This window comes from Harpia harpyja, chromosome 19, assembly GCF_026419915.1.
Source record: "Harpia harpyja isolate bHarHar1 chromosome 19, bHarHar1 primary haplotype, whole genome shotgun sequence".
Classification (NCBI taxonomy): Eukaryota; Metazoa; Chordata; class Aves; order Accipitriformes; family Accipitridae; genus Harpia; species Harpia harpyja.
In genome coordinates, this window is record NC_068958.1 from 8,982,185 (window position 1) to 8,995,783 (window position 13,599).

The 13,599-nt window shown below is 44.2% G+C and overlaps 1 protein-coding gene across 1 annotated transcript; it reads right to left on the bottom strand.

Annotated features, from left to right (window-relative positions):
• Positions 1–987: 987 nt before the first annotated feature.
• TLR4 (toll like receptor 4) lies at positions 988–7,731 on the bottom strand. The gene is made up of 3 exons (XM_052815587.1): positions 7,319–7,731; positions 6,335–6,501; positions 988–5,054 (listed from the first exon to the last, which is right to left on the bottom strand). Exons 1-3 carry the CDS (start codon positions 7,439–7,441, stop codon positions 2,795–2,797), a joined length of 2,550 nt encoding a protein of 849 aa, XP_052671547.1. The 5' UTR covers positions 7,442–7,731; the 3' UTR covers positions 988–2,794.
• Between the last annotated feature and the right edge of the window lie 5,868 nt (positions 7,732–13,599).

Consider the following 13,599-nt stretch of genomic DNA (forward strand, 5'->3'; position numbering starts at 1 on the left):
TGTCCTCCTGAGCCTCATTGTGCCACGCAGAAAAAAAAAATTAAAAAAATCCTGGTTCTGTTGCTGAAGGTTTCAGCAATAAATGAAATCAGCTTGTGTCTTCCAAGCACCAACTACCGCTGAGATCAAGTGAAATCTCTAAATGCATGGAGGGAAGCAGGAGTGACAGTGACTGTGGGGCTTGCAGAGGATGAACTTCTTCCAAATTCCCTTGTTTTCTGAACACCCCAGCCTTCAGTCTCTGTCTCACTGCACCGTCTCACTCTCACGTCCAGAAGCTATGATGGTTTTTGTGCTTTATCTTGGGCAGTAAGAAAGCCTGGGGCAACTCACGTATCCATCTCTGCTGTGGAGACTCTGAATAGGAAGAGAAGAACAAGTGACTGGTTTCTTTTAAATTGTACAGCTGGGAGCCTCCTCTCAGCATCACCCCAGCTCTCCTCCTGAAATTGCTTTGATATTCAACAAACACTCGCTTTTTAAACAATACTGTCCTAACCCCTTATTATAATGCCCAGAACCACTTGCAGGCTTTCTGAAACTCATTATTATAATTACAATTAAGAATCATAGGACTCTGTGCTTTGTGCCAGGAATACATATACACAATTTTTTGTAGAGGAGCCACAGAGAGAAAGAGTGAGGGAGAAATGCAGCTTCAGTGCTGCTCAATTCAGGAGCAGGAACTCCCACCCCATTTAATTTTCCTTCTTTTGTTTTCCAATTTAACTTGTAGCTGCTGAAATCCAGGCTAATATTTGCTTTGTCCTCCGTGCTTTCCTTTGGCTTCAATCCAGGGAACCTCAAGCTGTGCCCTGGTTTAGTGCACCCCCTCCCCAGCTCCAGCAGCCTCTGCCCCTGGGTGAGGAGGCAGGTCTGCTGGCAAGATGCAGCGCTCAGGACCCATCAATTACAGCAGAGGTAAGGAGCACGCACCGCACTTTGGAAATTGCTGCAACAGTACTTAGCAGATGCAAAACAAACATGCTGGGCAACTGAACACAGCATTGGGCTTAGTTTTATTAAAGCTTCGTCTCATGGGTCACAAAAAAACGTAGAGAGGGCTGTGGGGGTTTTTGGTAGTGTTATCCCAATATACTACTGACACCACACATAGAGAGGAACTGTGATTCAGCTTTTGCCAGCGCAAGCCCTGGAACTAGCTCTCCCTCTTTTTCAAACAGTGTCTGATGTTGATCTCACTTATCACTGGCTTCCACGGAGATGTCGCTGACTGGTGCTTAGAAAAGTGAGATGGATCAGGCCCTTTCTTCTGAATAAATATCAGATCTGATTCACCACTCAATTGCTTCTGTTTTACCTCTGTAGAACGTCATTGATTATAGAAGGATTTGCAAGTTTAAAACTAGAGTAATTCAGTGATTAATCCCAACCAAAGCCTTTCATAAATAGAGAGCAATACTCCAGCACTATTCAATATTCAACACATCAATGGAGTGCTCTGTAATACGATTCAGTGGCATTTAGACTTTCTTTCCCTTTATTCAGGGCAGTGCTGGGATACATTTAGCTTAGCTAACCCAGACTTTTCTCCTCTATCTCTTCTCCCTGCAAAATGTCAGGCACGTTCTTATTGAAACAAAGGCGCAACTTTCCCGTCCAGTGACTGTCCTGTTCAACCTAGCAGCTGAACCCTGGGAAAGGCTGACCACACATGTGGAGATGCCTACCAGGACCAGAGGCTGCCACAGCGTGATGGGGGGAAGGACGAGGGACTCTCAGCCTCATTGCTAGGTCTGAACATATCTGAAGTCCATTTCAACTCATGGGCTGCACCTTCCAACAGAATTAAGGCTAGTCCAGAGAGTGGAAAAGCTTATGCTAGAACTGGCTGGCTGTAAACATCAAAACATTTTGCTCAGGCTCAATCTTGCTCATATAGGGCAGTCCCACACAGTATATCCAGAAACATTGGATGATGAGAAGCAGTTGGAGCAAAGAAATACCTCGATTTTAAAGGTGTTAAGCATTTCTATGGCTGCTTCTGGTTGCACTGATTTTTGGATCCCACAAGAAAACCTCAAACCACTCTCTCAAATGCTATATAATCTGGATATAAATAAGAGTTCCAGGTGATGGAAATATTTGGGGGTTTCAGTATTTGGTTTTGGTCTAAAGAAAACTGAAATAAACATGTTGGGGAAATTTCCCACCAATGGCAACCTCCCCCCACACTGACAATATAACTGCTCAGCTTCACTGAGTAGCTGCCAGGTAGTTTATGGCTGTGGGGCATCCCATTTCTCTCTGTAGGGTTTTTCCCCTGAGTCATGGTGCCTAAGGAGGCAGACCCAAGACTTTCAGGATCCAAATCTTGTTTCTGTTTCTCACCATTTTTAGAGCCAAAAATCCTGCACCTTTGCTCTCCCCTGGAGATCCTGGGGTCCACTCAAAGCAAAAGACCCTGAAGTTCCACTGGGTAAATGGTCCCAGGATGCAAGTTCAGTTTCAGAGGCAGACAAATGACAGTAAGAGCGGTCCGTCTATTCACCAACCCACCAGACCTGTGTGGATTGCTGGACCAGCTTTGATTGACAGCTGCAGACAGACGTGGAGCTCAGGCATGTGCAGCTCTTCTAGCTGTTGTCACTCCTTAGCTTGCAAGTTCCCTTGAGAAAGGGTCACCAGCAAGGCAGGTATTTCTGTAGTGCTTTTACAGTGCCTCCATCCACTTCCTCCAACTCTGAACAGCCACAGAAGAACCAACTCCTGAGCACCAGCCATCAGCCACAGCCAGGATGGGACACAGGAGAGAAGTGACCTCTCTTTCTCTTCACATGAGCTTCACTGCCTCATGATTCCATTTTTTGCCTTCTAGCAGGACTCCTGTCAGCTGCCTCCAGAAGATGTGCCTACTTATTTCCTTGTTTTTCCACTCCAGATAGGTGTTCCTCTTCAGGTATCGGGACAGCCCCAGTCTCTGCCTCAGCAAGGCCTTATTCACTTCTTCTAGTACAATCATGATGATTCCAGCCTTTCCTTCAACAAGCTGCCAGGACTGGGCAATGTCAAACTCAAAGCTACACCACTTACTTTCCAGGAAGTTAGTAGAGATGACCGCGATGACATTCCTGCTACTCAGAAAACCTTCTTGGATGATATTGGTGACAATGGGTATCCCTGGTAGGAAATCCCTGTAGTAAAGACAAAGCTGGAAGGGAGGTGTTCCTCCTTCTAAGGGTTCAACCAGCTCTTTTATCACCCATTCTTGGTCTTTGCTGGAGTGGATAACAAATGCATCATAGGTGTCACCCCTTTCCGCAGAGTGTTTACACCCACTGAGCAGCACCAATGAGTAGTATAGCTGGAAGTAGTACTTGTAAATCAGGAAAAGGAACACCACTGCAGCGAGCAATGTGATCACTGAGAATGACACTGTACTTGCATCGAGATGGCAGGATGACAGATCAAAGCTTGACAGGCTCACGTTATTCATGGATGCAGGTGTGTGGCATATCATCAACTCCTTGTTCTGCAGTAGCTCCTGCTTTTCCTTGATCCATTTCAGAAAGTTCAAGTATACACAAGAGCATTCAAACAGGTTTTGAGAGATGTCTAACTGGACCAGACTATCAGGCAGGATTTCCAGGGCTGACTCCAACAGAACACTCAGCTGGTTGTTGCTAAAATCCAGGGCTGTGAGGGCTCGGAGCGGCTTGTAGACTACAGGATCAAAGCTCAGCAACTTATTGTTGCTGATGTTTAGCTCTTTTAGTTCAGAGAGGGCATCAAATGTACTTTGATCCACCTGTACTAATTTGCAACTTGAAATATCCAAGGTGTGGAGGTGACTTAGGTTTTTGAAGTTGTTGGCCAATTTATTGTTCTCAAAGGAGTTGCCTGCCATCTTGAGCACTTGCAAAGAGTTCAAGCCACAAAATGTACACTGGGATTTAACAAGAGTTCTGGTATAGGAAATATCAAGGTAAATGAGTTTCTGAAGGGATAGAAACACAGGGTAGGAGCCAGGACCGAACAACTTTGTGTGCTGAAGGTCCAAATATAACAAATCCTTTACATTAGTGAAATCTCCAGTCACACTGATGTCAGAATTGAAGCTTAGGTTCAAGTGTTTCAAATTTGGACACTTGCGAAACTGAGGGGAACAGCAGCCAGTGAAGGTGAGGCGATTCTCACTCAAATCTATGACCTCCAGGTTACTCAGACTCTCAAATTTCTGCTGGAAGCTAATGAGGTGTTTGCTCTTGGTAATACGAAGCACTCTCAGCTCCTTGAAAAGAGACAGCTTCACGGCAGGCACTTCCTTAAACTTGCATTTCTTGCATTCCAGCTGTTTCACTTGAGAAAACATAGGAACCTCTGACACCTCTTCAAGTTGGAGGTCCACCAACCGAATACTGGAGACATTGCCTATGCAGTTAAAAAGAGTGTCTGTGTTATTCTCAAATTCCCTGAAACAGATTAAGACAAACTCTTGCATTTGTACCTGGCACAGTCCACTCAAGAGTCCGCTCTGAAAGTCTACCAGTCTCTGACTGTTGCTGAATTCTCCAACTATTAGTCTGGTGACCTGCAAACCAGTCAGGCCTTGAAGAGAAGTGTGCATCACACTGAAGTTCTCAAAAGAGGACCTTAGAACCAGCTCACCAAGGTGAATCTTTGCAAAGGACCCTGGTTGTATGTATTTTATATTATTCAAGGAAAGCACCAGTGTGAGATTCAGCCTGTTCACTTCCCTCAGGGCATCAAGGTCTCCTTTGGAGATATATGTGATCTTGTTAGAGAGAAAGCTCAGGTGCCTGAGAGAGGTCAGGTTGGTGAAATACTTGGGAAGCTTCAATGAAGCAATGTTGTTGTGGCCCAGATTCAGCTCCTGCAGGGTATGCAAGTGTCCAATGGGTAGGTCAGTCAGAGAGGTTATGTTGGTTTCCACCAGTACTAGTTTTTTCAGAGATGTTAAGCCATAGAAGGCTGCTGTCCCCTGGTACTGGAGGGAATTGGCAGTTAAAATTAAGGTGGAAAGTTTATGAAGATCCTTAAAGGAGTTATCTTCTATTGTATGGAGTTGGCACCTGTTGGCCAGGAAAAGAGAATAAATGTGCATGAAACACTGTCCCTTTCATGTTCACTAATGCTACAGCACTAAGCGCTGGTGCAACATTCTCAGGTTCAGCCTCACACTGGGGGTTCGTTTGGCTTTACTGTGCTGGGCAGAGCCAGCACTCCTGAATGTGCAAAGGGAACCCTTCCACAGCAGAGGACCTTCTCTCACTTCCTTCTCCCTCTCTAAATCTGAAGTTCAATTGCAAAGCAAGAGATGTTGAGCCACGGTGAAGGTCAAAAATTCATGCAGGCAGCAGGAAAGAAGAATTCTAGCTTTCTGTTCAGGCCAAAGTAACACCGTAATAACCATCATTGATGGCAGAGCCAACCAGATACAGCACTCCCTTACACCTTGCACCTTCACAGCCTTCAGACTGTGCCTCAGCCACATCTGGGCAGTCCCACTGGCACCAGCATGATGCAGCAGTGGCAAAGCTCACAAATCTGTCAGCAGTTTTGCTGATAATATCTGAGAGGGAACAGACCCCAGGCTATGTTGGCTCTAAAGGAGGAAAGGAAGAGGGGAAAAAGAGGGTGGCCACCTAAAGATGGTTTCATATAGGAAGATCCAAAATTTGAGACCCAAATCCATTCAGCAGTGAATTCAAGCAAAATTAGTTTTATATTCCAGACAGTGCCTTACAGCAAACCTGCTCTGCCACTCAGCCACTTCAGAGCTGTAACTGTGATGGGACTGAGTGACATTTTTCAGTGAAACAATTTACCCAGAGAAACTGTTGTCTCAAGTCAGTGGAAATTATACATCAATTCAAATTTGCTAATAAGCCTCCCCCATCTCCTCCCCCAGACATGTGAGAAGGGAAAAGAGAATATGTTGATATTTTAAAACAGCCTTTTAGAAAATGAATGTACCTTCATTTTATTTTTTTTTAAACTGATTAGAAAAACAGCTCACCCAAGATGTTCCACTTCAGAGTTTTTGTAACAGTGAAAAGTCTGACATTTTTCTTGTTCAGAGAGAAGTAAAACATCTTCCTTCTCCTTCTCACATCCCAACCTACAAGATCAGACTGACAGATCCAGCTCTGTGCAGAGAGTATGCACTCCGGAACTGAAGTAAAAGCTGTACATCACTTGACCATGGGGATGTGCAGAGAGACAGACACGGGGATAAAGTCACAAGCAAAAAAAAATGAACAGCCAAGACCAACAGACCCCAAAATAAGCAACCACGGCGGCCCAGCTGGTGAACAAGCTTAACCAGTATCCACATAAAAGAGCTCATTACCTTGTAAGATCCAGAAGCTGAAGTTCAGGGACTGATGAAAAATAATTTGACCCCAGTGATTTCAGATTGCTGAAACTGAGATCCAAATTCTGGGTGGTATTTGGGACTTCAGCAGGAACTCCAGAGACATTCAGTCCCATGCATCTGAAAGTTTTGTTAGGGATGACCTGTAAGAGTGGCAGATCCAATCATGGTCAACATCTGCTCTTATGAAGTGCGAGAAAATGACACTGTCAGGAAAGCAGGAGCAGAATGACTAACCTTATAGTTAATTTCTAAATGAGCTGCCCTGAGTTTTAGGAAATAATCTTATATATCCTAAGCATTTTTCCCACTTCTAATAGAACCAGTCCTACTCTTCAGAAAGAGCTACATTTCTTGCTGGTTGAAGCAGGTGCAAAACTACAGGACAGTGTTCCTTGAGGCTATGGATGAACTGGCAGCAACCTTTGTGAGAGCCAGCAAAACAAACACACAAGGATGCATTTTCTGTCCAGGATCAGCTCTCAGCTTTTACACTGCAGATAAGCAGGCAGTTCTAAACGAAGTTATTCTGTAAATGATAATCGTCGGCAAAAGTTTGCAAAAGGCAGTTGATTAGTGCCAGGTACTTGGGGTACTGGTGAAATCACTCTACAGTACAAATCAGGCAAAAATACTGTATTTTGCAGAAATTATAGACAAGGCTTGGATCTCTTCCAAGGGAAACATAATCTATTAGATTAACTGTACTGCAGTAACCTCAGGGGTACAGAAAGGCAACAAGAAAAATGGTTCATGCTGCTGGTTCTGGTTCTCAGATGTTTTTGAGACCAGCATTTACTTCAAACGATTCAATTGCCTTGGTAACAGCCTTGGAAAAAAGATAGGCTTTTGTAAGACAACTAACACACAACAGACTTGATGCACAAATCTCCCAAGCAGAGGGAAAAGTTGCACCAGAGAAAAACAGAAGGATTTTGTGCTCATTTAGAGATCACGTACCTCCAAACAGGGATTGGGAAGGTAGCCTGCCAGCTGTGATGGGACAAGCGCCGGCTGCAGCAGCACCACGAGTGTCCACAGGGCAAGAGATCCTCTCCTGGGCATCTTCAGGGGGCCAGGCATGCAGGAGAAAGCAGCATGGGTATCACTCAAGGACCTGGAGTGGGAAACCTTCTGAAATGCCAAGGACTGTGTTTCACCACTCCTGCTTCTCACTGCACATCACTGAGAGTTGCAGAGACCAAGGAGGGAAGTGAAACCAGTAGCTGCCTGGTTTTTAGACATGCTCTGAGTGAATTGCTGTTCTTGCAATTGTTTTAAAAAAAAAAAAAAAGCTTTTTTAAAAAACAAGAAAAAAGGAAGTAATGAGATGTATAGTTTGGACTAGAAATCAAAGAAGACTATGGATTGTATCAGTGTGTCACCTGATTGCCTCAGATTAGCTCTGGTCAAATTGGCAAAAAAAGGGAAACTTTGGGAAATTCTGAGTCCACCTTCTGGAAGGTCATGCTTCACATCCCATAATTCAAATGCACTGGACAGAGCGAATGACTCTGCCTTTGTACCCCTGCCATGCTCCCAGCTACGCCACGCTGGCAAGTAGTGGAGAAGTACTCAGCGGTGGCAAATGTTTTCCTGAGCCAAGTAACAACAGGTTTACCTATGGCTGACCTCTTATGAACGTACATCTAGGTTTTATCCACCTGTTTGGAGCTCAGTATTACAATTATCGCAGGAACAAGCTGCACATGGCCAGGGACAAGGAGTAAATACTAGAGATTCATAGAGTAGTCAGAGCCCAGGACCTTATGCCCCTCCTCACCCTTTTCTTGGGTGGGTGGGTGGGTTGCTGGGGGCAGCAAGTTGGGAGAGGCACAGACACCCCAGCTGGGCTTAGAGCTGCTATCTGCCCTGGTCACGCCGGAATCTGTGTTTGATGCCTTGCTACAAAAGTGAGTACATCTCAATACCGTCCTTAATTTATGGTGCAGACACAGCTATTGTTTCTGGAAGAAGCTTTGTAAAACCTCACAGTTGGCAATATTAATTTAAATCAGCTGTGAGCCTTCTAATAAAGCTCCCTGCCTTCATTTACTCTGATAAATGGTAGTGCATTCATGTATCTACTCCTGTCTTTCTGTAGATAACTAAGAAGTGTTACTGGGGATCCAGCCATAGGGTTGCTGGGTATTATTAACACCACATAGACAGAGAGGCTGCAAAAATGTGAGATGGGGTGGGATACTAGTCTAGAAGTAGATGGAATAGGCAATGACTGCTCATGAAAGTCTGTGAAAATTAATATTAAATATAAGCTGCAGTATGATTCCAGTGAGCAATCCACTCATAAAGAAAAGTTTAAAATATGACGGGAGGCGGATTGGACTTCTTTGGCAGGTCAGTAGAGGGCCACTGAGAGATGGGGAAATCCTAAAATAACAGATGATCTCTGCAATGAAAAACATATGGCAGCACAATGGAGACTAAAACTGATGCTCTGATGTGCAGCCAGATAGTGCCCATTAAGCCAGCAGACAAAAAGTTTGTTGAAATTGGGCAAGTTCTACAAAATCCTTGTTCTGAAAAGCCTCTCATGATTGCAGGTATTTCCTTTTACAGATGGAATCAAAAGTGAGTGGAAACAATTGCTGACTGCTTCTGTGCCTGGATTAAGGAAATTGGCAGAGCATCATGTGTCTGCAGAGAGGACAAATGAGTGCATCTTTTAGTATTCAATATGCAGAATGAAGCAATCCACATTTAATTTTTATCTAAAGCTCAGATGAGCCTGAAGTATGCCCCAGAAATTACCATTTCAATGGAGACTCACTGAAGATGCTGGAGAGTTTGGGAGCATCACAAAATCGGTCCAACAGCCATGCTCAGGGGTCAAGTGGAAAGTACGGCTTGAAGGACGTTCAAAGAATGTGCTGCTTCTAACACAAGGGACAGTTTCACAATAACAGTAGTAATTTGCTCAAGGACAAATCATATAGAAACTGCAGGGGATGGGGCACAAGCAGAAAACATGCAAGCTAGCAAATCAAACCCAGCCACCAGTTTAGAAAGTCAATGCTGGTTAACTTCATATTCTTCAGCTTGCATGCAACAATGTGCAATGACTGTAGAAAGCCATAATGTCTATGTAATTGCCTCTTTCGGTTCACAAGAAACAAAAGTATTATTTGGAATCCTTTAAAGTGACAAGAATAACATCTAAAATGAAACGTGATTCACTATGCTGCAATTTACTGGTGGGATCATCAAAGATCTTTTAGAAAGGAGGTGTTACAGAAGATCCGTGTTTCTAAAAACACGCGCCCAAGTAATCTTTGTTCTCCTGAACATTATTATAAGTAACACAACAGCAGACAGTGTATACTCAACCTCTGTGATCTGAAGCAAGGTATTACATAGCATAAGATGGCCACAGTGTAGCTGGACTGACAAAACATCTTGTCCTTGCTTATATTAAAATAAAATAATTTGTAAACTCCAGCCAAAAAGAAAAGTTAGCTAAACTCTTGGACGAGACAACTGGTGATAGCCATGAAAACACAGAGGGCTGTCTATATCTAAGGTGATTTCAAGGTCACAGCTAACCCAGTATCACATGTGGATCAACAGCTATTACCCGGAAGAGAGGATGTATTTTCCTCAGTAGTCATCCTAAGCAGTTCCCCAAGTCTATCTATCTGCAAATGGAGGCTGAGGAGCATGGCAAGAATTATTTCAAGACTAAACAAACCAGGTCTTATTTTAACTGAAAGGGCCATCTGTAACAACTATTTGGTTGTGAGTCGTGGATCAGATGGGAGAGATCATTCCTAAGATGCTGGCACTTACACAACAAAGCATTTGTGGAGCTAGAGATGGGGAGGACCTCAAGAACTTCCCAAAGTACTTGAGAAGCTCAGGCATGTTGTCAGGCAACACCAGCTGACCCAGTATTCCTCTCAGATGGGTTGCAGCACTGGCCATATTTGCCTTCCTAACTAGCACAGTATCAGCTAATATGACTGGGCTTAGCAGTTACCTGTGGTGAATTATGTTTAAATCATGTCACATTGCAGCTGGGGTCTAGGCTCAGGATGTGTATACAGTTACCAAGTCCTTGAGGTTCAGCTGACACATCGCCAGTCCTTATACTCAGCAAGTCAGTCACCTGTCCAAGTCTGAAAAGTTGTCTGAGTGGATAGGAAAAGCAAAAGGAAATGTCTCAAAAATTTAACAGTATGTTGAATTTTCCCAGCCTTTCTGCTGGGAAAAACAATTTCTATAAATCACAAGGAAAAATGGGGGAAAAAAAATATCTGAAAATTGCTTTAAGATCCTTTTGCTGCAAATTCCACAAACACATTGCTTCCTGGAACTGGTGAGTCACCGCCTCACACAGCAACCCCTGACTGACCTGGCAGACACTGGATAGAGACAGCGCTGAACCACGCGCCCTGCACCAAGGCTGGTGAAGGAGCTGAGAAACTGGTATCATCAGAACAGGTCCTTACTAGAATGCCTTGATGCTTTTAACTCTCACTTGTGACACTTCCCCATACGAAGTGGGTGTAATAATCTCACATTTGATGGAAGATCAGCCTGGAAAACCTATTGCCTTTGCTTCTGGATCTCGTACCTTTGAAGAAGAGAACAACATTCAGATTGAGAGAGAAACTGCATTTAGTTTGGGGTGTTAGACAGCTTCGCTGCTGTCTGTCTGAGCAATGATTGACTCTAGTTACAGATCATTTAACTGCTAGTTTCAAAGCAAGGAGCATCAGTAATGCAGAATGCTTGTCATGCCTGTGACTGTAAGTGACAGGTAAGGACATGGAGGTGGAATCAAGACAGTGTCTACATGCTATATAGCACAGACCCAGCCCCAGCCCATTGCAAATGGTGCCACCTAAATCAAAGAGAATCCAGCATAGCTAAGGTGTTTCCCGTTGCAGAAAAGGACAGATACTGGTGTACACAGGGGAAAGAAAAAAACCCCAAAAGCTAGTGTCCAAGTTAGTTTGATGAAAAGCAGCCAAGCCTACATTGAATTAGGTAATGAGTGTCATCAGATGGGGTATTCCCCAAAGCCAAGGTCATGTGAATACCCCAGAACTATTCAAAAGCTATTAGGGAAGAACTGTGTCAAGTAACCAGGGACAAATACACAACTAGAAGAAGCGATTAATCAGTGTCAAGATAGTCACTATCTGTGGCAGCTACTCCATATGGACTATGTCAGGTCAGTTAGGAGCCCTACATTTTACTGAAGTCAATGTTTAATCTAAATGGCTGGAAGGATTTCACACAGATGGTGGAGGCATCCAGACTTGCTTGCCAAGCTTTCGTGGACAGGCAGTGAGTGGTGGTGGAGCTCCCTTGACCCCTGGAGAGAGACAGGCTGGCACCAAACAGCCAGCAGCTCCCTCCCCTTCTGCCTCAGATGACCCATGGTTGCCCCTCGGCTGGCCACAAAGCCGGGGATTCACTGTCGCCATCGATGTGAGGATGCTCACAGTGCCTTGGCATGAAATGCCCTGTGCTTAGAAGGAGTATAGTTACCTTTCCACTGCCCTAAGAAAGGTGGATTTACCACCTCAGACCGAAGCTAGCTTTTGCTACTGAAGCAACAATAGGACTAATTTTCTTTTTCGTTCCCCCTCCATTACATCCTTATTATGGTATCTTGTAGCCTAATTTACATATGTTTTGTATTACTGTGGCTTTGCCTTATCCTGCATATTCCACCTCCTTTCCCCCAGTTCTCTTGATAATAATGAGTCTGCTGTAGGGCAAGGATTTATTCAGACTATCAAATACAAAAGATGTGTAGGGCGTGGAGGACTGCATATCTCAGACTTTTTAAACTGGACACAAGAAAGTTTGATTTGGGGACTCAGTGCCACCACCGATGCATGGTTAAATACTAAGCCCCTACCACATTGCTCTGACACTCTGGGAAAGTTTGAAACAAGAGGCAGCTCTAATGAATTGTGGTTACCTAGAGAGATTACAGAACCCTGCTTTGAGAGAAAACCAGCCAGCTCTGAAACATAACAGCAAAAAGCTGTGTAGCAGACATGCTTGCTGCAAGTACCGAGAGCACTGCCACAGGCAGTGACCAATGCTAAGACTCTTGAGCCTCATGTTTATGATTTCATTATCATGACTTGACACTACATGACAGGAAAATGTTGCAACAACTGCGGCAGAAAGTGCAGACACAGCTCCTGCAAGCCGTGGTGAAGTTCTTGTATATGCGTTACCTAGTGAGAAAATGTTAACCATCTCCTGGGGTTAGTTCATAGCATGCTTTATACATCAGCTTTTAGACATTATGATTTTTATGCCATTTTACTCTACCAGGAGAATTACATAGAATATTAATTGTCCACATAGTTGAGAGCCCACTTCCATCACTTACAAAGCAATAAATTCTAAAAGAGTGGTCGAGCCAAATCCAAACACATATTTGCATGCATTTGGAACACCGTATTTTTGGAATCTGCAAAACCTGTGTGGCTACCGTGTTATTTAGAGAGTAAAGACTTATTTGTGTACAGACTAAAACCTGAAGCCAGTGTTTAGCTGATGAAGAGGAATTTATTAAAACAGCATTTTTGTCCCAAGCTCAGTTCAGTTCTGTTTGCATGTGCAAGATTAGGTCATCCCTTTTCAGCCTTCAAGGGACCCTTCTCAGACTGAGCTGGACCAGGGCCTCCAGTTCTTCCACCAGTCTCCCAGGGCAAGGCAGCTTTGGAGGAGTTTTGTCAGCATTTCTTTGGCCATGAGTTGCATGCACCAATCAGGAAAAAACCATTTCAGCTCTAATGGAGGAGGAACCAGGCTGGCCAAAAGGGAACAGCAGTGGGAGCAACATGAAGGGCATTAACAATTTGCAGAACATGAGAGACAGGGTGTTACAGAAAGCTTCCAGGAGGCAGGGCTGAGATACTAGAAGAGAAGTTACCCAGGAAAAGGAGTGACACCAATAGCACAGGAAGTGCCCTGAAAGCCTGGCCACAGTGAAGAGGAGGGAGGAAGGAAATGGGAGGGAAAGCAGAAGTTTCACCTCCCGTGGAAATAGTTAGCAGTTATATGGGTACTGTACTAATGCTCCCACACCCCAAATGCTGCTGCTGTAAGACACATGCAACCTGATGTAAATTAAGCCAACCCCACTGTTAGAGTTTGCCCTCTAATAGCTGTGCACAAGAAGCCTTCTTCCCAATGAGCGCCTGGCTGAAGAGGTTGCAGCAAAGTGGTCGTACCAGCATAGCCATCAG

Excerpts from the sequence above, each read along its gene's own strand:
- TLR4 (XM_052815587.1), bottom strand. The coding sequence starts at position 7,441 with ATGCCTGGCCCCCTGAAGATGCCCAGGAGAGGATCTCTTGCCCTGTGG. Across the intron at positions 6,502-7,318 it reads TTCCCAATCCCTGTTTGGAG|GTCATCCCTAACAAAACTTT; the intron begins GTACGTGATCTC and ends CCACTCTTACAG. Across the intron at positions 5,055-6,334 it reads CAGCTTCTGGATCTTACAAG|GTGCCAACTCCATACAATAG; the intron begins GTAATGAGCTCT and ends CCTGGCCAACAG.